We start from the raw sequence: 20,999 nt of genomic DNA, 5'->3' as shown, positions 1-20,999 counted from the left end.
TATTGTTAAAGCGCAAGCATGCTTATCTCAGAGTAGACACAAACAGTGACACATCCCACATAAATGATCACATGCCTGCTAGACTGCACAGAATTCAGATTTGTTTCATGCTAAAAGATACACTCGACTGTTTTTTAAAAAGGCTATTTTCAGTTTACTCTCTTTACAATGCAGTTTATTGCAGAATCAAATCAAAAGAGAATATTATTTTTCATCTGTAAATCAACAGTAGTATTACTCTTCCTCTAAGTAAGCACTTCTGTTCATCAACCTTAAGTCTCAACTACTTACATTTACAAAGGTGTTTCACTACAGAACACCTATTTCAAGGGCAAGAATTTAAGAAGCAAAAAGGATACAGTCAAGTTCTAACAAGACTACAGTATGTAGAGAAGGAGGAGCCGGAGTAAAGTTAGAGTTGGAATACAGGTAACTGGTAATTATAAAGAGGCAGGCAGTTAAATGATAAGGACATTTCCTTCCTGTACCAAATGGAAGGATACAACATGAAAACTGATTACAGACTGAAAGGAAAACATATTAATGATAGAAAGATGACTAAATTAAGGATTAAAAATGTAGCTAATGAAAAAAAGACACTCTTAGGAACCAAGGAGTGGAATGATAAGGGATATTATGCTGCACACTTATAAGCCTCCTAAATAAGCAATAAAAACAAGAGATATCTGAAAATGTGCCTACCTACAAGGTACTCCTAAACCCACACAGACATTTTTATTCCAGGGTAAGAGTCTGGTTATTCATGATGGGGAACTGAGTTTTATGTTCACATCTTCAATCTTTATCACTTGATTCACAATGCATAATCAAATCATCAGATACATGAAGCTGCACTGCATTTATTACTGCAAAACCCAGCCACCACTAGGGCAGTAAAGAAACCCTCTATGAATTGAACATTGCCATCTTTGTCACCCACTACTGAGATGAAGCTGTAGAAAACTGAATTGTTCAGAACAACGTAACTGGTTCAAAAAGCTACATTTCTGACAGATAAGACAACTGACCTTTTAAAAGACACAGTTACTACACTTTTTATGATACATAATAACCTGAAAATATCCTTCATTTTTGAATCAAACTTATAAACTGAATTTATTTGCAACTTATCAAAGCTTGACAATACTTTGATAATACTTGATAGTACTTATCAAACGATAGTAACTCAACAGAAACAGTACTAGTGAGGCTTTGAGTTTTGCATTTGAATTGATAACTCATATTTCATATAGGAATATGCTTTCTACCTAAAAATTATTCTATACTTTACTCTATAAAGAAAGACATTTTCTATACATTTACAAGTAAAATAAACTAGTCTAAGCTAAATCTACTTTTAAAAGTAATCTTCTGACTGTCATAAACTTGACAGATGTCATCATGCAAACATCATCTCCTTAGCTAGGACCTGGATCCTGAGAAAACCCATGATATTATGTTTTACAGTAGCTAAAATCTGTAAGTATTTAACCTGTCAATCGCAAATCCAGCAGAAAGTTCTGGGAAAGCTGTTTCTGTGCTTGAAGACGGAAGAGCTTAATAATCTCGCCAACAGTTGGCAGAGGAGGCAGGTTGAAGGCAGCCACCTTCCCCCGAACAGCCATAGGGCAGCGCTTCTGCTCCTTCCCCCCAGCAGAAACCAAAAAGCTGACTCTAGTACCTGCAATAAATTAAAATACGCCGATATTAAAAGCCTGGCAGAGTTTACAAGTTGACGCTTGACAAATCATTACACAGGTGCTAGGTTTCAACCACCAGAATTATAATTATTGTATGTAGTGCTTATACTGAGGACATGTATGTGGGATTTGGGCAACAGCCTCATCTTGTGGGTTTGACAAGCCATTAAGCAAAACAAAACCTCTCAGAATTTTTAGTTACAGTTTTTTTACGCAAAATAGGACTTCAGCCCTCAAGGGGAGGCTGCCCCAGCCCCGCCCCTCCCCTCCCCAAGGGGGCGGGGCTCCATCAGACCCCGCCCGCCCCCTAAGCCACCACCCCCCGGGCGCCCCCGACTGCGCATGCGCGGTCGCCGCCAGCGTGGCGGAGGCGGAAGGCGTGCGGGGCGGTGTTGTGCGCCCAGCTGCAGCGCAGCCGCAAGCGGCTTTTCTCCCTCCGCCGTGGCGGAAAGGACACCCCAGAGCAGCAGCCAGGCGGCGCCGCCGGCCCTTACGGTGTCGCGCGGGAGCTGCCCCGGAACAGGAAGCTTCTCTCCTCCCCCTCTTCCTTCTCTTCCGCCTCCCGGACGCGCATGTGCCGCCTCGCCCCCGTTGGCCGTGGCGCTCAGGGAGAAGCGGGGCTGCGCATGCGCCCTGTGACGGAGAGGGCCACCCGCGGCGGCTGTTGCGTGTGCGCATGCGCGGGGGCGGGGTAGGGGCAGAACAGAAGGCTGCGACCACCTGATGTTTGTCCATACGTTGTTTGAGGGTTTTTCGCTTGTGTTTCATCTACCTTGAACAGTTGTTGGGTTTAAAAGTTCTTTAGCTTTTATAATGTGCTTGATTATTAAAGCAGTGTACATAAAGAATCACAGAATGGTTTGGGTTGGAAGGGATCTCAAAGCCCACCCAGTTCCAACCCCCTGCCATGGGCAGGGACACCTCCCACCAGACCAGGTTGCCCAAAGCCCCATCCAGCCTGGCCTTGAGCACCTCCAGGGATGGGGCATCCACAGCTGCTCTGGGCAGCCTGTGCCAGGGCCTCACCCTCCTCTGAGTGAAGAATTTCCTCTTAACATCTAATCTAAATCTCCCCTCTTAGTTTAAAGCCATTCCACCTCATCCTACGCTTACACCCCTGAGAAAGAGTCCCTCCCCAGCTTTCCGGTAGGCCTTCCTTAGGCACAGGAAGGCTGCTGTAAGGTCTCGCCGGAGCCTTCTCTTCAGGCTGAACAACCCCAACTCCCTCAGCCTGTCTTCACAGGGGAGGTGCTCTAGCCCCTTGATCACCTTTGTGGCCCTTCTCTGGACTCACTCCAACAAGTAATTACTGTTGCTCCAACAGATAATTGCTTCAAATATGTTTCCAGAAAGCTAAGCAGTTACTAAAAAGCCACAATTAATCACGGATATTGTTAGATGTAAGAAAATGGAGACATTAAAGGAGTACCGAAAAGTAATCCCTCGCTCAGTGTAATAATTAAATAATAATTTAAAATATTGTTGTACATTAGACATAGCTTCTGCCATCAACAGCATGTTCTACTTAAGAATCATCTAAGTTTGAAAAGATATTAAAGATCACCAAGTCCAACCATCAGCTTCTGCCATCAACAGCATGTTCTACTTAAGAATCATCTAAGTTTGAAAAGACATTAAAGATCACCAAGTCCAACCATCAACATCAGCTACTGAGTCCCATCACTAAACCATGTTCCTAAGTACCACATCCACAGATCTCTTAAATACCTCCAGGAATGGGGACTCCACCATGTCCTTGGGCAGACCATTCCAATGCTTAACCACCCTGTCTTTGAATAAATTCTTCCTACAGTCCAATCTAAACTTCCTTTGGCACAACTTGAAGACATTTCCTTGTGTCATATCATTTGTAAGCTCAGAAAAGAAACAGACACCTTCCTCGCTGCATACTCCTTCCAGGTAGTTGTACAGAGTCATTAAAAATGTAAGGAACATTGCAATTAGTCTTAAGAAAAGGAGCTGGACAATAAATCATTGTTTATATACACTGGAATATTGGAATAAAATGTCGTGGCAATCCTAATTGAAACACTGGAATTTTGAATTTGTGACGTATAAAGCATTTGCTTTTTTATGTTTTGGGGAATTTGAAGTCATTATAATTGAAATAATAAAATGCAGGCTCCATCTGATGGTGGAAACATGGGATTTCAAATGGCATCAGTTAAGAAAAAAAAAAACACAAACATAATGATGATTTTTCTACTTAAAATAGAAAGAAATGTGAAATTTGAAGAAATATGGACTAGAGGAGCAACTGTAATAATGGCGTGCAACGATACAGCCTCATCACCAGCTGAGGCATCCAGGCTATTTTACCTCTAAAGTAAAAAGTTGCCAGTTTAGTAGTTTTTCTCAGTACCTGAAAAATGTTATGTCAGACCATTCTTTTAATAATGTCTTTCATACTTGACTGTCACCTAGGCTGAGCACTTTCATCTTGCAACCTCAAGTCTACCGTATCTTTCTATACTAAAATTGTTCCATCATTGATAAAGTGCAGTCTCCTTCCTGATGAGTTGCACATACGGAAGTTTCCAGGTATTTTGTGTGGCCATAGCTCTTAACTGTAATAATAGCAAGATATGATAGCTTTGTATTTAAGTAACTTAAAGAAATGTAGCAATCTATGCTAATATTTTTATTTCGAGAAAAAATGGTAGAAAAGTCATTCGCTAAAATAATAATTACAGTGTATAGTGCATAGGTTTTTCAGACTCCTATAGATGCTGTAATGTTTTAATTTATGGGTTGAAGGGTCACGGTGGTCCTTGAAACTAATGAATGGAAAGTGGATGATTTAACCCTTAACCCATCACATCATCTGATTGTTCCTAGTAGATGTCTCCAACTAAAAATCTCAGATATTATGCAAGAGGAAAGGTGAGCCTTCTGAGCATTCATCTATTCATTCTGCTTATTCTGGCTCTTTCATTCCTTTGCAAGCTATGGGAGGCCTGCAGGAAGAGCAGATTAGATAGACAGATACCAAGGAAAGGTAAAACAGGCATCTGAAGAAACTCACGTTCAAGTCCTGAGATCAGTTGTGCAGAGGCACTCTTAGGGGATCACTTGGATCACAATTCTTTATCTTGAGTGCAGCTTCCATTCATGTTCACTTGCCAGCATTGCAAGCATTGAAACCAAAGTGGCACTCATAATTGCAAAAAAGCAAGTGTACCAGTGAAAAGTTTTCATTGTAATTGTGGAATTTCATTGTTGATTTCAGGTATTATTTTTAGAGACCTACTGTGTTCATTCATACATATTAATTATGTACTGGTTCTGTGTTCAGGTTGCTACAACTTAAAAATAATTCCTGTGAAAGAAAGCATGATACCACTGCCCTAAAATGATTGTATTGTTTGGGGTTATTGTTACTAGTTTTGAATTATGGCATCTTGTTGTAGAAAATGGGCATCACACTGTATTCCCACAATGCCACACTCCATTTGAATTCTCAGAAAAAAACATCTATTTGGTAATTATTTTACATCAACTTAAGGTAAGTAGGATGAAAAATTATAAATGGACAGTGCATTGAAAAATGATATAAAAATGTGATACACAAAAGAGGTTAGACAGAGAAACTCTTATTTTCTACACCAGTTTTCAAGTGTTTTCATACCTCTATTCTTCAGCTAGTTCTCATATACAATCTTTTCTATTGTTTGTTAAAATAAAATGTTTATTATTTCTATTACACTACCTCATGAGGATCCTAAATAGACTTTAGGAGCCCATTGCACCAGGCACTATACAAACAACACAATGACTGTCTTCCCTCAGGAAAAGCTCTGCCACCACATAAAATGCTGAAGAAAATAAATTAGCAAATGGTAGAAAAGTTTTGGTAAGATAACAGAAGGGAGAGGTATATTTGCATATTCACAGTAATTTTAGATGCCATGGGCTGCAAAAAATAAAAAAAAATAAAAAAAAAATTGCAAAACTGTCATGAAACATCTTACATATTAATTGTGTAGAGGATCCATAAAATGGTTTCTTGCTCTTTCTTGCTTTTCGAAGGGAAAGGAATTTAGAGCACCACTTTTGATAAATAGCCTGTTAAATGCAATAGTTGCATACAATGTGGAATACAACAGAATTACTACATCCATACCTTGCCCTAAAGCAAAACAATTCAGTTATGGGGAAAATCTTCCTCCTTGTGACAGTGGGTTCATCAGGCCACAGTATGATCAAGAACAGTATTTTCCCTGCTACCACTTCAATAACGTTGTACAGCAAAAAACTAAACTCTCAAGGAACAAAGACTTCCCATTAACAGAAAATCTGGCAGAAAATGCTGTCCAGACTGCTGAGTTCTTTCCTAACATAACTCAGGAAATACAAAAATCCATGGCTTTCAGTATTGCCACAGCAGATGTCTAAAAATCATTATATTTACTTTAAAACATTTGAATTTCTTTTACTGCTTCTCCTTCTGATGTGCCATTTCTGAGCCATTTAATCTAGTCTGGTCACATTGTCGAGGTCTGGCCATAGCCATCCATGCTAAAAAGTTTATTTTTAGTTGACACTTTTGATTTCCACTTTATCATACCTTTTTAGGTTCTAGGACATTTAGAAAGACTATCTTTAATGCAAATTTCTGCAAAGCTTGTGGTAACATTTTAGGAATGCTAGGAATTACGATGAGCATGAAGACCATTCTCACCTACGTTATTTGTCAGCCTCTGTAGAAGGGGGGAATTTCACACTGCAAGTAGGGCCTGAAAACATAAAAATGGACTCAGCACTGTAAGCCACTGCTCCTTTGTCACCCATTTAGCATTTGGCAGCATTTTGAAACATTGGTGTTTTAGCAAGTTTGGTCTTCTTGTTCAGGCTTCCCAACACCAAGTCACCTTCTTGGAGATTTTTCCCATAAAGTTAACAGTTTGCATCTTAATTTGCCTGTCTGACAGAATAGTTACAAATATGATATTCCTTTTTAAAATAAATAAATAAATAGATAAATGAAGTCACAAAAGTTAAAGATGCAGAGTAAAAGCTTTCTCACTACTTGCAATAGTCCCCCCCAAAAATTTCATTGAAAGTCCAGCACACCTATTAACTAAAAGAGGTAATTTTTATACACTGTGTATCATGAGAAATGAATACAAAATTACATGAACCTCTGAGAAGCACATGAAACTTGTAATATCACACACTCTAATTTAAAGTTAACAGTGTTCATGGCCACACTGTGTTATCACCTATGCCTCCTGTGTAACGAACTGATGAAGCAGTGCAGAATTTGTGTGTTCATTGCAAGGACAGATCACAAAACAGGCAGTGTCCCTGGGCTTTTCTTTCCTGTTGCAGTGTTTCTTTGAAGTGTCCTGCAGGGCAGTTTTGACACATAAACGTACCTCATCTGGAGTCACTGTACAATGTGTTGAAGTAAGTTAAGGGTCTTGCACTCCTTCCTTTTCTGTGGTCATATTAAGCAAGTTAGTCTCTGCCTGATCCCCCAGAAATAAGCATTACCCTGTCTAAGTGTGTAATACCTATGGCTGACTATTTTTTCTCTAAGAAAAAGTGATATTCTAACAGATTACAGAAAGGACACCTTTTATCTTCAGTTCTCAACCTTCTGTCTTTCAAGTAGCGAGGTGGGAGAGGACTCTGAGCTTGAACAGGGAAGCATTTCTGTCTTCAAAATGCTGGAAAGAGATTTATAAAATGCAGACAGAAACTTCAGGGCGTAAGTTTTTGGACCAAGCTCTCTGGCCACTGGGTGCCACTCTTGTTCCATGGTGAGTGAACTGCACAGTCTAGCAAGGAACAAAAAGTTTACTGACTTCACCCTGTGTCCTTCTGTCGAGTCAGGCTGCTGGAATATGAAGGCCGTATATTCTCCTGAGCAGAAATAAAAAGCAGAAGGTCAATGATATAACCTTACAGTAAACAAGAAAGGAAGATTTAGCAAGCAAAGTCCAAGCTACAAAACCTGGAGGTTCAGGTTTACTAAATATGCCACGTGGAAGGGTAGGTTGTTAATCACAGCAGCTCTGCTCTTTGGAAGCTCCTAAGTAGGTTAGGTCAGAATTTATGTGTTGCTAAGAAAAGGGTAAGAAGACATTCAAAAATCTGTTCTAAAAAGAAAGAATTACATTTAATGTTAGATTTTACGTAATTTCTTTCCTGATAAAAAAAATAAAAAATACAGTATTTTACAGTATTATACAACATGTACAATAAAATGTAGTGCCTCTGTTTGAACTTTGACTTGCTTGCATCATGAGGATGTTGTAGCTGCCCCTGCATTCTGACCACACATTTCTGAGGCAGCAAACAACCACCATTACTGTAGTGATGAGTGGTGAAGAATACAGCTAACTGGAGTGATTTTACTGTCGGACAAAGGGAAGTGCTGTACTGAAATTAAAAATCATCCACAAGAAGTTGCTCTCCTAATCAACAGTGTGAATAGTCTCAAAATATATTGTGCTTGGACTTTTTACTGCTGTAAATTGTTACAGTTCTGTTAAAGCCATGGTGACTTTGCTGATTTTCACCAGATGGAAATACATTTTAATTCTTTTATGTCTTTTTGGTTTGATTTGCTTTTAAACCAATATATTTTATTATTTTTAAAAACATAGCAGTGAACTGCTTACTTCTAGATACTTGCTGTCATACTGTAATCTGAAAATGGAGGTAGATAGGGTAAACTGATTTCTTCCTTTCTTTTCACTTCCAAAACTTGTTTGAAGTTAATTTGGAGTCACAGCTCCATTCAGGCTGCTAATGAATGTGTCTGTTCAGCCTTGTATGTTAAATAGACACTATTCAATGTTGTGTTCAAAACTTAGAAGGGATTTTTTTGATATCGTAATTACACCCAGAGGCCCCCAGCAGAACCCCAGCATGGCAGACTGGGGTCTAGCACAGCAGAAGATATGAGCTCTGTCTGGAAAACCTTGCTGTCTATGTTTAAAAGAATAGATAAAATGTGGATACTGACAGATGAAGAGAATAAGTTAGTAATTGTCAGTGTGGCAAGCTGTGGCCTCAGCAAGGCAGCATTTTTCTTATAGCATCACAGAAGAAGGATCTGAAGGGCACGATAAGGGATCTTTGTGGATGTTTACAGGGAAGGCAAAGGGGAGAAAACATCAAGGTGCTTCACTGAAACATGGGCTGCTCTCATGAACCAGGTGGCCCCTCAACAATGAATAGGTTTTTGGGAAGCAGACTCGGGGAGCTTTGATAAGGGGTGAGTGAATGTGAGGATGCACAGCATATGTTGCAGTATAAAAGGAGAGGATACAAAGAAAGGGATCTTGCCAAAGTGAGAGGCAGATGATGAAGGATGAGTGATTTTTGCTGGTTATGACAAGTGATGCAAGAAAGCATTTAAGAAGGCCGGAAATCAATACAAAATGCAGATACTATAAACTGATACAATCGGGAATTTTCAAAGATGCTTAAATTAACTATTTTCTGTAACTATTTCTTGATTGTCTTTGATAACCATCTTGCAAGGGGCTTTCTTACACTTAGGCAGTGATTTCTAAGTCATACGCTCAGAAAGATAAGGTGCTCGTCTGGCCTCTATAAACACATCTGGCAACTTCTTAACTAGTCATGTAGCTTCCTCTTTTGGATCTATGATAGGTTTTCTCTGAGGAGCCATTTAGGTCCTCTGCCAAGATACAACTTTGAATCCTTATGGTTAGTTCGGACAGCACAACTTTGAATTTTCCATAATTTCGGTTGGCCACATTCCCCTACTAAACAAAAGATATTTTCAGCTTTCTGTCTCACCTTGGTATTTTGAATAATGGTTTAAATAAACCGTTGGATTTGATGATCAAAGGGTTTTTTTCCAATCTGAATGAAAAAGATTCTATGATTCTAAATGAGACATAAGAATTGCCGACAATTTGTTGTTGTTTTTCCAGCAGAAAGCAAAATCCAACCACATTTTTGGCAAGTAACACTAAACACTGAATTATGTTATTATTGAGAATACTACATGACCTGTAGATGCTTTGCAAAGTATGCGACTCCATCCAACCTCCCCTTCAGACTGAGGGTATGTTCATATTTTCACTTCTGGTCCCTTTTCTTTTTTCTTTTTTTTTTCTTTTTTTTTTTCCTGCAGGTTCAGCATTTTCTGGTGCCCCTGTGTGTATAATTACAGAAAGGGAGAAAAGTCCATAGATCACCCTTCAATTTGTTAAATTCCAAACAAGAAATACAGCAACATCTTTACAGTATCACAAGATTGTTTAGGTTAGAAGAGAGCTCTTGAGATAATTTTTTTCAACCCCCCTGTTCAAACAGGGTCAGCCAGAGCAGGATGCTCAGGACCATGTTGAGTCAGTTTTTAAATACATTCAAGGATGGAGACTCCAGATCCTCTCTGGGCAACCCGTGCTAGTGTTTGACCACCCTCACAGTTATAAAAGTTTTTTCTTGTGTTTAGAGGGCAATATATGTATTGTTTCAATTTGTGTCCATTGCCTCTAGTTCTGTCACTGGGCACCACTGGCTCTCTTGTCTTCATTCCCTTTCTTCAGATATTTATACACGCTGATAAGATCCCTCTGGGGCTTTTCTTCTGCAGGCTGAACAGTCCCAGCTTTCTCAGCCTGTCTTGTTATGAAAGATGTTCGAGTCCCTTATAAATGTCTCTGTGGTCCTGTGTTGGATTCACTCCAGTAGCTCCATATCTTTACTGGGTAGCCCAGCACAGCAGACTCAGCACTCCAGGTGTGTTTGAACAATGCTGAGTGGAAAGGAAGAATCACCTCCCTCAACCTGCTGGCAGTGCTTTCAGTAATGCAGCCTGGGGTGTTGTTGCTTTTGAATGACCTTGTCTGACTAGAAATCAAGATCTGGTGTTGGGAAGCCCTGATCCCTTCCTCATGTGCTATCTTCACTGGGACATTTACCTAAGATATTAGGAATCCTGGATGAGTTGGCATCCCCTTTGCCAGTCGTCTGTAGAGTGACCTTAAAGCCTGGTGAGCTCTCTTGGAATTTTGCCTGCCCCGGAAACAAGTGGTTTTCAGGTCAAACTGCAGAGACCGTTTTTCTGTGATCCACCTCCAGTGATCCACCATTTGGGGCAAAATTTTAATTGTTTTGAAGAAATACGAGGAAAAGATGTTTTCTTCTAGGCAGTTATGCCAGTGTACGGAACTTGATTCATGATCCATAACAGAAATCAGCCTCCTAGGGTCTAGTTTCCAGACTAAACCTGTTTGCAGCAAGGTCAGCCATTTGCCACCATCTCCTTACCTAAGTGTCACTGTCTCTGTGGCCACATGATAGGGTCCACAGCTGCTCCTCATAAACTTGTGTTGGGCTTGTTCAGGTTTGGGAGCTCTGAGTTGTCTGCTACCTGTGTCCCTCCCATTGTAATTCTAGCAGCTTTCCAACAACCTTGGAGATACAGATAAATGTACACAACATGAGGGAACTATAGACATGAGTTTTGTGACTTCTTCTCAGTGAAATAAATTAAGGATCTCTCCTTTCTGCGAAGGTGCTTACTTCTCCTAAACCTCTTCTGGTATCTGCCATGACTCCCAATGTCAATGTGGACATTAAAAACTAGACACAGCTCAGAGTGGAGCCCAGCTCAGGAGTTCAGGAGGAGTTGACAAACTTGAGTTAAGGTTCTTAATTTTTTTGGCTCTTCTGGTTGTCTAAAGACCAAGTCAAAATTCCTAGAAGTTTTCTGTATATTATATCATTTCCTCAGGGCTAGAGACATTTCTAGAAGCAAAACTTTTTTGTACGGTGCCAGACAGAAGTTATTACAAAATCACTGATTCAACAAGGAAACATACTTGTGGGCGAGCTGCACAAATTCCTGGGCTGCATTGATGTTGTCCTGAACACAAGTCTGAAAAACATGTTTTTAGCCTAAATCATCAGTATCATCAGTAAGCATCTTTACTGGCATTGCTACAGGAATAGATGGCAGTGCTATGCCCTGTGCCATACACTGTGTCAATCACAGAGAGAGAGACCATACATGGCTGCTGCATTCGTGGGCCTTGCAAATCACTTAAACATCTGTAGAGGAGCTACTGCCATATTAGCATTCACTTGTGTGTGCCACTACCTTGTGTGACGTATCTGAACCTAATCCAGTAGTTAAAATAATTATTGCGGAGCCTCTTCTTGCCTTACTGCCTCCTGCAGCTCCTGCTACCCTACCACCCATCCTGCCACAACTTTTGGAACCAGTTTGCTCATCAACCATACCCTCATTGCCCATGTTTGCCCCACTACGGAACTGATCTTATCTTCAGACTGTGACAAGTGACTGCCAAAGCCATGTTGGTTTGAGTCTACAAGCTGGCTTAGCTTGCATGACTTGTAATAAATTCTAAGGCAATCCACACGCCAGACAGAAGAAAACAGCAATGCTCCTTCAGTCAGCACAAGCAAGCCTTGCAGCTATTCCTGGTTGAGAGCAAGACCATGCTTCACTTAACAGTCGGAACTACAAATTCTGTGTCCTCTTACACTTCCTCTGCCCCTCCTTTGCTTAAGGCCTCTGGCTTCTTCTCAGTTCAAATGTGCTGCTGCCCAACACAGCGAAAGGCTTGTCGTACCTGTGACATGGGTCAGTATTGAAAATACTAATCTATATATGTCACATATTTATGTCACATAGATGCCTGCATTGTATTGAAAGTCAATGTGATTTAGTCTCCTAACTCAATTCCTTTTGAAATGTTACCTTTGATAATCCCATGTATTTGATGAAAAATCCAGTTGCAAATATAATTTTGATTTAGTTGATAACCTAGATGAGTAAATGTTATGATTTTAAGCAGCTGTAGCATCATTTAAAGACATTAGCAGATGTGGTTTTATAGCCATATACATCTGATCATTGTCTCCCAACCTAAACACACATAGAAATCTCATTCTTGTCTATTACAGAAAGCAAAGTATACAAACAATAGCAAATAGGAATTCATATAAACTGGAAGAACACAAAAGTGCAGCCATGGAGAATGTCCCAAGTTAAAGCCATTTTGTAAAATGTAAAATTAACTTGCAAATATTCCATATTTATATCCTCTTTAAGAGTGATCTCAGCTATTTTCCATTCTCAAAGTAAAGGGATCAGCTCTATCTACCCTTGGTTTTTATTTCCACATTATTCCAGATATCTGCATGAACAAATCGCTCTGATTTTAAAAAATTGCATAGTTCATACTGTCAGCTTTCTGTGTTGTGCTTTAATATTAGGATATTCAACTTTGCTGAAGTGGCTATGTAAAAGTGAGATGACAAAGGTGCTTTTTCTATAGCTTCCAAATATATTTGGGCAAGGAGTAGCTCTGTGCAGATAATTAAAAGATGCTTTTTGCAGAAAGTGTTTTGCAAGTCAGTCTGTATTTAAATACCTTAGGTCAGCTTTGTTTTTTAGGAGATTTTAATTGTTCATCTCTTCCCTTCCCAAAGAACAATTTAATCATGTGCTCAATCCTTTTAAAGCGACTGGGTGGAATTTTAAGTGGCAGAATACTAAAAAAGTAATTCAGCTGTGGAGCTGCTATCATTATGATGGTTTGGGTTCAACCCTACATGAGAGCATTAATTAGCTTCAGTTCATGAAGCAAGCTCTCAGTGACTGAATTTCTAGATTGATATTGTCTTTTAGAGTAGTTTTCATTCTTCTGTTTAACAGTGTGTACCAGTGCCTCGTGGACTTGAACTTACCTGGTAAGGTATGAATTACTTTTTTTTTCTCCCTACTGATGGGAAATTTTGAAAATTCATAGATTCATTTCCCTAGATGAGCTTTGGATTTTTTTTACAGTAGTTAACATCAGAAAAAAAAAATAGGATAAGAGCAGCATAATAAAATACCTTCTGTTCTATTCCTCCTATCACAACTGCAAATGTTCATAAATATTTTCTGATTACTTCTGCAGGACGTGAAGTATACTAAATCCTTCCTCCCCTAGCATTAATTTAATAGAAAATATTAGTGAATGGAATGAGAAGGAATGAATTTACTCTTGTAAATGGCATTATTGCAGACACAGCTTTAATGTACCTTTAAGCAGGGCAATAACTAAATGCCATTAGCTTGGATTACTATGGAGCCAATAATGCAGAGGTGATAAAGAGTCAGGATGAAGACACCATATATGTTTCTGTTAGAATTTATTTTAAGCTGTTAATGGGAGATATAAGAAATAAACGGGTCCACCTTTGCAATCTCAGAAAATTCTCTAAGTATGAGCAAGGTGGCAGAAATCAGAAAGCAAACAAATGCAATGTAGGCTCAAATAGTCATAAAGGGGATAAGTGCATCCCAGGAAACTGAAGCAGACTGTTATTTATTTACCTAGCTTTATTTTTTGTTATTGTTTGTTCTTCACATGAAATATTTAAAGAGGAGCTTTACAATTTTCTGATCTATTGTACTTGAAAATGAAATCTTGGCCTTCTTGACAGCCCATTACTGTGCCATGCTATGCTGCATGGTGTTTAGTTGGATCCCCTTAGCATGTGAGGCAACAGGCATTTTCTTGTGTTCTTTGCTTGGAGTACAATCAAGCTTGAGTCCAGTATCAAAATCTGTACTAAGATATCTGGACACTATTGCTTAGTAGAAAACCCTAAAGCTTGTTTTTTTTTTTTTTTTTTCTATATATACTTTTTTGATTTTTTTTTTCTTTAAATCTCCCATTTAATCACAGAAATCACTCACTGTATGTCAGAGGACCTACTTCTCATGTAAATACTCTATAAAATGTATGCAATTCTTAGAGCAAGCAAGCATGTATCACCCAATTCATGGGAATCAAAATATTTGCCTTTCAAGTTGTACTGTCTAATAGCAACGTTAATGATTGCCATTAGTAAGAAAATCATTCATTTCTGTTTCATGGTCATTCAGAAAGCTCGTTCTCGGATATTATTAAGGGCCATGTCAAATACACAAAATGCAGTTTATAGGAGAAGATTGCTGTAGCAGTTCAAGCAATAGTCTTGGTCCTGGAAGGCTGTGGTTTTTTCCTTGTTTTGCCATTTTTCTGAGAGTTGAGGTAAATGTCTTAGCATTTCCATGTCTCAGTCCTCCATCTAAAACTGGAAGTTCTAAATTTTCCACCTGACAAGGATATTGTGAGAAAACATACATTCAAAGCATTTTGAACACTAAAAGGACCACTGCACCTTTTTCCTTTGATGCTTAAGTAGCAGCAGCCAATAATTGGCACCTTGTTACTCAGGTGCAGCAATACATCCACTTAACTGAGCCTAACTTGTATCTGTCCAGTATGGATATGTACTGGATCTTCTGGATCTTCTAGAGTTGCACCCAGGCTTGATGGGATGACAACAAGAGATAGAGATTTTACCAGGTCCTATGACAGTGTCTTTCCAGTAGCTATAGTGCTTGTCTGTTAAAAGTAACCACATTATTTCCTATATGAAATTGCTCATTTTGCTAGATTAAAGAGTCTGCTGGTTCCTAGACTTTCTCCACATGAAGGTGCTTGCACACTGTTATAGAGTCATCTCTTAATCTAAGTTTTCATATGCTAAGCTGATTGAGCCCTTTAATTGCAAGTGTTTTCTGAAGTCCTCGAGTATGTCTGTTTTTTTTCCTCTACCCTCATTTCTTAACATTCTGAGATGTACAACAGAACAATTTGCAATATACCAATATTAGTCTCATCCCTTCTGTGTACAAAGAAACAATTATCTCTTTTGCTGCAATATTTTATTGAGTGAGTGTGATGGGACGTTTGTCTGGTAAAGCTTCAGTTTCTTCTTTAGAGTCACTAATTTCCACGATTCAGTACTATGCTATGAGCCTGGAATGCCTTCCATGCTCAGAGGTGTGCGGCTTCTCAGTCAGGGGTGTTCAGACACTTTGTTTCAGTGACTGCTCAGTGGCATTGCTCACTTGTCAAGCTTTTGAGGTATTCAGACCATTTTGGTTATATAGATTATATAAGAGTTCAGATTAATATACCTTATATCTTGGTTGAAATCGGTTGGTAAATTAAACAATATTTGCTGAGGGAGAGAGAGGCTGGAAATGGAACCAATATGCAGGCAGACAGACAGCATAGCTGTATGAATCCTTTTTCTTTAGGGAACCATATTACAACCAGTTTTTACAGGAAAATGCAAACCTAAGAATTGAGGTTGGTCCTACTGGATCCCCAGAAAAGAGGACAACCAATTTCATGCCTGTCTTTAATGATATGATTTATTTGGAGAAAAAAAGCCCAGGAGATTCACAGTTTCTTCAGTAACCCTGTGAAAAGAGTCTTATATTTTGGAAGCACTGCCACACAGAGGCATTTGGGTTCTCACTTGAAGAAAGCTTTCAAGATATGGACGAAGCCTTGAGCATGTGCTAACCTCCTTGAAACACAGAACCTATCTTGTATGCCTTTAATTAAGCATAAGCACAAATGCTTTGCTGAACTGGAGCCTAGTGTAGTAACAGTAACGTCTGGATATAATTGCATGCTTCCCCGAAGAGATGTCTTCCCACTTATGAACTTCATTATTGATGGCTATCTATACCTATAGTAATAAGACAATCAGCATGTAGTAAAGCATTGGCTATGTAACTATAAACAAAGCAGACCATTTGAAGTGAATTCTTTTTTTTTTTTTTTATTTTTAACTTCAGCATTCAATATTGGTAATACATATAATTTTGCATTGGCATTGACTATCTGAGCCAAATTATACTGTCCTCTTTCTGGCAAAACTCCAGTTAATTTCATTGACTGGACTGCAAAGGTCTGGTTCTGCAGAATGCCGAGCAGCTACAATTTCTTTTGGTTTTACTAAAAGCTCTTACAACTCAGCACCTCCCAGCACCAGGCTATTTTTAAAGTATTTCAGGCTCCTTTGTGAATGCACAATGTTATAGAAGGATGAGGTATTTGCTGTAATATGCATAGGGTGGCCAGTGTTTGTGATTATGCTTGATGTCTTGTACTATAGATACATCTTTGTAATGACAACCACAGCTTCCATTAAATAATAAAACATGCGATACATATTCCTGTCCGAGACATTGTACTTGGGCATGTTTATGTTACCCAAAGTCCAGTTCAGTCAAATCTTCCTGTTCTCCACATGTTTATATTTAAAGTAACTTGTATGTTGACCAGTATCAGAGCATACGTTGTTTGCTTCATTTGTTTGTCCTGCATAGCCCTCTGAATTTCCTTAGCAGCATACAAACTCAGAAAACAGCATGGTTATTTTATTAACATTAATGTGTAAATGGTAGGCATCCCTCAATCTAAACATTGAATCTAAATGTAACGTAATTGTATAGTAACGTGTAATTAATGAGTGTTCAGTGTTGTGGGATGATCAGGTTCCTGTGACCTTTAGAATTCAAGTTTTTCTTTCATTTTTTAAACTTTGATCAATTCCTGGAAACCCAAGAATAAATACATTGTGCTTGTTACAGTAAGAGGGAATTGTGAACATCAGTGTCTGTGAGATCTGAAGTACACAGGTTTCTGCAAATTTCCTATGTGCACCCTTTCCACAACTACTGTGTGTTAATTTAGGTTTATGCGTGCTTCTTTATTTTTGCTCACAAAGTTCCACTTAGTTCAGTTTTTGACAGTAATGATTTCTGTGTGGGTTTTTGCAGCCTTGGACAGCAGCAGAAGGAAAGATGTTGTTTTTATGCAGAGAAGCTAGGGCACAAACCATTGAGTGGGACAAGAGATTTAAAATTCAGTGCAGCAATGCTGGGGAATGGTCAGACGTAGGCTGGAGACCAGGCACGCTGTTTCAGAGGACAGACTTGTATCTGCCCTCACTCCTGCTTATTTTTGTATTTCCACAGAATAAAATGTTCAGATTTAGTTATTCATCATTTGAGAGGAAAAAAAAAAAGAGGAAAACTCTCTGAACAGCCACATTTTTTCCTTACAAGAAGCTACAAGACCACTGAAAACCAGGCCTTTTATTAAAGTGCATAAATGCAATCTTATCTGTGTACCTTAAGGCGAACATGACTGTAAATTGTCTTTCATATTCAGAATTACTGCACCAGAGAAAGTCTCTACCCAAGAATCAAGACAGTCCAGTAGTTTAATAGCTGAATAATACAGATCAGCCTTCCGGACCCAACCTTCAGCCTGACATCAGTCTTCTATGCATGAGCTTCAAAGGGAACCATATTTAGTCCTCTAGGACAGTAAAAAGATTGTTTGAAGTTAGTAGAGCACATGTGTAAGTATTGGCAGGCTCAGGGCTTTTATCCTCAATGAATATAAATGTCTTACCATGTTAGAAGTCATTATTGTTTAGAAATAATAGTTGCAAATATTTGAAGCAGCTGGCCTTTGAAATATGCTTGTTTGAGTGGTTCATTATACTATACAACTTTTGTTTGTTTCTATGTATTCTGAAAGGATAGTAACATTTAAGCCTTTTAGTCCTTCCTTGCTTTTGATAGGAGAAAAGGTATGTTTCCATGTCAATTAACACATTTGTTCACATATATTAGAACCATTGTGCAAATGAGATTTTTTTTTTTCACTGTAAGACATGATTTGTTGAAGGTCAAGAAGACTCATGTTAAATAGACTATCTTGCTAGAGTTTCAAAGCACAGGTCATCAGTTCGCTCTTGCTTGAACATGTTCAGCAACATGTAAGGAGGCATTCCTGGGATATGTTTCTGTTCCTGTCTGCAGCTTTAATGTAATGGACACCTGATTTTATTTCACAGACGTAGAAGTGCAGAATTTCTCAGACAATTAAATGATCAGACACAAGGAGATGGAATTGCTGCTATAGAACAGATGCCCTGACTGATGGAAGAAAGCCTCAGCTCAGCCAGTTTTCAGCACTCGGAAAGTTTAGGCCAGCAGGTCCCTGGTAGGTTGCCCTCCACCCTGCGAGGTGTTGTCTCTCGTGACCAAGGCAGATTTGTGCCTGGCATTTGATTGACTAAGAAGTGTCAGGAAAAGAGAGAATGGCCTGGGGACAATTAGCCTCTGCTGCACGTGGTCATGCACCTTCTGGGCTATCTCCTGCTATACTGCTTTGACCACCATGGGTTTGCATTCCCCAAACGCACATTTTATTTTAGCTTTTGGTACTCATAGGGCAAGCTGCGTGGAAGTAGTGTCACATTTTTCTTTGCCTTTTCACTGTTCCTGAAGGAATTCAGGTGAGTTCCCCTTCCACCCCTCCCCCCCCCCCCCAAAAAAAAAAAAAAGATAAAATAAAAAATCACTGAAATTGTTGACCTGCTGGGATTATAAAGCCACCATGTCATTTAAGTTTATTACTTTTCCAGAGTGGCTGAGCTGCCTTTAAGGCAGTTCTCATAAGATCTCCTGCTAATCAGGCATACTCAAACATTTGAAAAGTTTTGCACTTTTTTTGCAGTTAAAATTCCCTCTTAACCCTTTTACATTTACCGTTAACCCTTTTACATCTAAAAGCAGGAAAGAAGCAGGAGATCCTTGTAATGCTATGGTACATGTCCCATATGATAGACATCCTGTTAAAAGTGGTGGTTCCTGTTTAACCTAAGACACACACTTGCTTAAATAATTTCTACTGCATGCATAACTTTGGGGGAGGGAGAAAGGAGGAGAGCCCAAAACATAAAAAACATATTTCAACTTATGCTTACTTGTGATTAAGTTTAAATTATCATAACACAACCCTTATTGTAATACCATTATTTTTGTTGTTAGTGCCAAAATAATTAATCTGTATATTTATGATCCTTGTCTATGATTAGTTTTCTGTCACAGGATGTGATCAGCTTGTGTTGTTGTGACTATACTTTATTTACTACTATTTTCCTACACAGTGCTGAACACTTCCTGCTGAAGAAGCTGAACGGACAAATCCATGAAGATATGTTTCATTTTCCATGACAGTGAATGATGTTTCCATATATAAACATAATAATAGAGTCATTACATATGCACTCACATTATCATAGCTGCTGTGTGCTCAGTGTTATTCAAAACAAGGCAGGAAGCCAAATCTTCCTAGTTTCCATTTTGATTTAAATTGTATTTGTAATAAAGGGATTTTCATTCAACTTAAATGCAGTTTCATCCTAGTCCAACAAACCTTCCCACTTCTTTTTTTTTATTATTATTATTTTTTTTCGTTTATTCTAGGTCACTCAGTCCTGATACAAGTGAAATTCTCCTCTGGTGGTGATAACAGCAGTGCTACTCAATGAACTATAACAAGGGCTCTAAATGCATCTCCTGTAGCATACCACAGTGATTTGCAAAAGTGGGAATAAATCAAAGCAGTGAAGAGATGCCATGTTGAGCCAGAAGCTAAATGTTACATCTTGTTGCATGAGGCTAGGGGGAGAACAGATCCTGTTTTTCTGGCAGCACAATATCTTTGTGCTTGTTACCTCCGATCCAACCCCATTAAAACAATCATTCAGAATCTGCAGGAAATTGTCACCTCTTTCTTTCATGCAATGGCAGCTGGTACTGGTGCCTACACACATTTCTCATTTCCTTCAAGATTTTCAACGCACATAAAAAAAGAAGCTTAATTTATATCAAAAAATGTGTCAGCTTACCCTGAGGCTCAGCACGGGCACCAGGGAAAAAAATAAAAGATAAATGCCTCTAGGTGAACTGGCAGAGGCTCTAATTCTCCACTCACTCTACTGCTACACAGTATGCACCACATTAATCATTTCACACAGGCAGGCGTTTAAGAAAACTTCAACAATTTTAAAATAAAGATGCATTGCCCTAAACTTAATAATAATACAACTGTATCTTGTAGATCAAGCTCGGTTCACACATACCATTAACCTCCAATAGAAAAGATATAAAATAATCTTGTAGTCCTCTGTGACATAATTTTTATTATTGTTTCTTTTGTCTATAAAGCTATGTCCCCTCTAGTGGGCATTTCCCGCGCGTGTATGTATAAGTGTACATATATAATGTTGCCATTTGTCTTATTCAAGATATACACAGGATGTTTTCTACCTCCCACCTTTATTGTGTGGCTGGGTAAATGCATTATGTGATCCTAGTGAACTTCACTACACCTCAGGCCAATTTGGTTGTAGTTTTTCTTTAACTTTCTGTGCTGGGGGAGCAAAGTAAGGAAATATTTTCCATGGATTTCTAGCTTGCATGAGTCCCACATATTTTATTTTGTTTCCCCCTATCCTTCTAAAGCTATCTGATGTTCCACATGCTTAACAGTGCTGAAGTCACAAAGATAAGTACAAATAGGACTTGAAGGTGCAAGACAACATCAGATCTTGAAA

General features: G+C 38.9%; 1 protein-coding gene and 1 long non-coding RNA gene across 2 annotated transcripts in view; one reads left to right on the top strand and one right to left on the bottom strand.

Annotated features, from left to right (window-relative positions):
• The window catches only part of TFB1M (transcription factor B1, mitochondrial), a 28,178-nt gene extending 25,418 nt beyond the window's left edge, over positions 1-2,760 (bottom strand). Inside the window, exons 1-2 of the mRNA XM_083830975.1 lie at positions 2,195-2,760; positions 1,493-1,681 (exon numbers count right to left, since the gene is read on the bottom strand). Coding sequence (XP_083687101.1) covers positions 1,493-1,681; positions 2,195-2,468 — 463 coding nt within the window. The 5' untranslated portion in view covers positions 2,469-2,760. The remainder of the gene's footprint in view (positions 1-1,492; positions 1,682-2,194) is intronic.
• A 10,446-nt stretch (positions 2,761-13,206) lies between these two features.
• On the top strand, positions 13,207-20,745 carry LOC310896156. Its single transcript, XR_014581239.1, has 3 exons — positions 13,207-13,438; positions 18,450-18,598; positions 19,867-20,745. It is a non-coding gene; the product is annotated as an uncharacterized lncRNA (long non-coding RNA).
• Positions 20,746-20,999: the final 254 nt, after the last annotated feature.

The sequence above is a fragment of the Anser anser genome (assembly GCF_964211835.1).
Source record: "Anser anser genome assembly, chromosome: 3".
NCBI classification, from domain to species: Eukaryota; Metazoa; Chordata; class Aves; order Anseriformes; family Anatidae; genus Anser; species Anser anser.
Note: the sequence above shows the minus strand (reverse complement) of the source record. Positions and strands in the feature narration are given on the sequence as shown.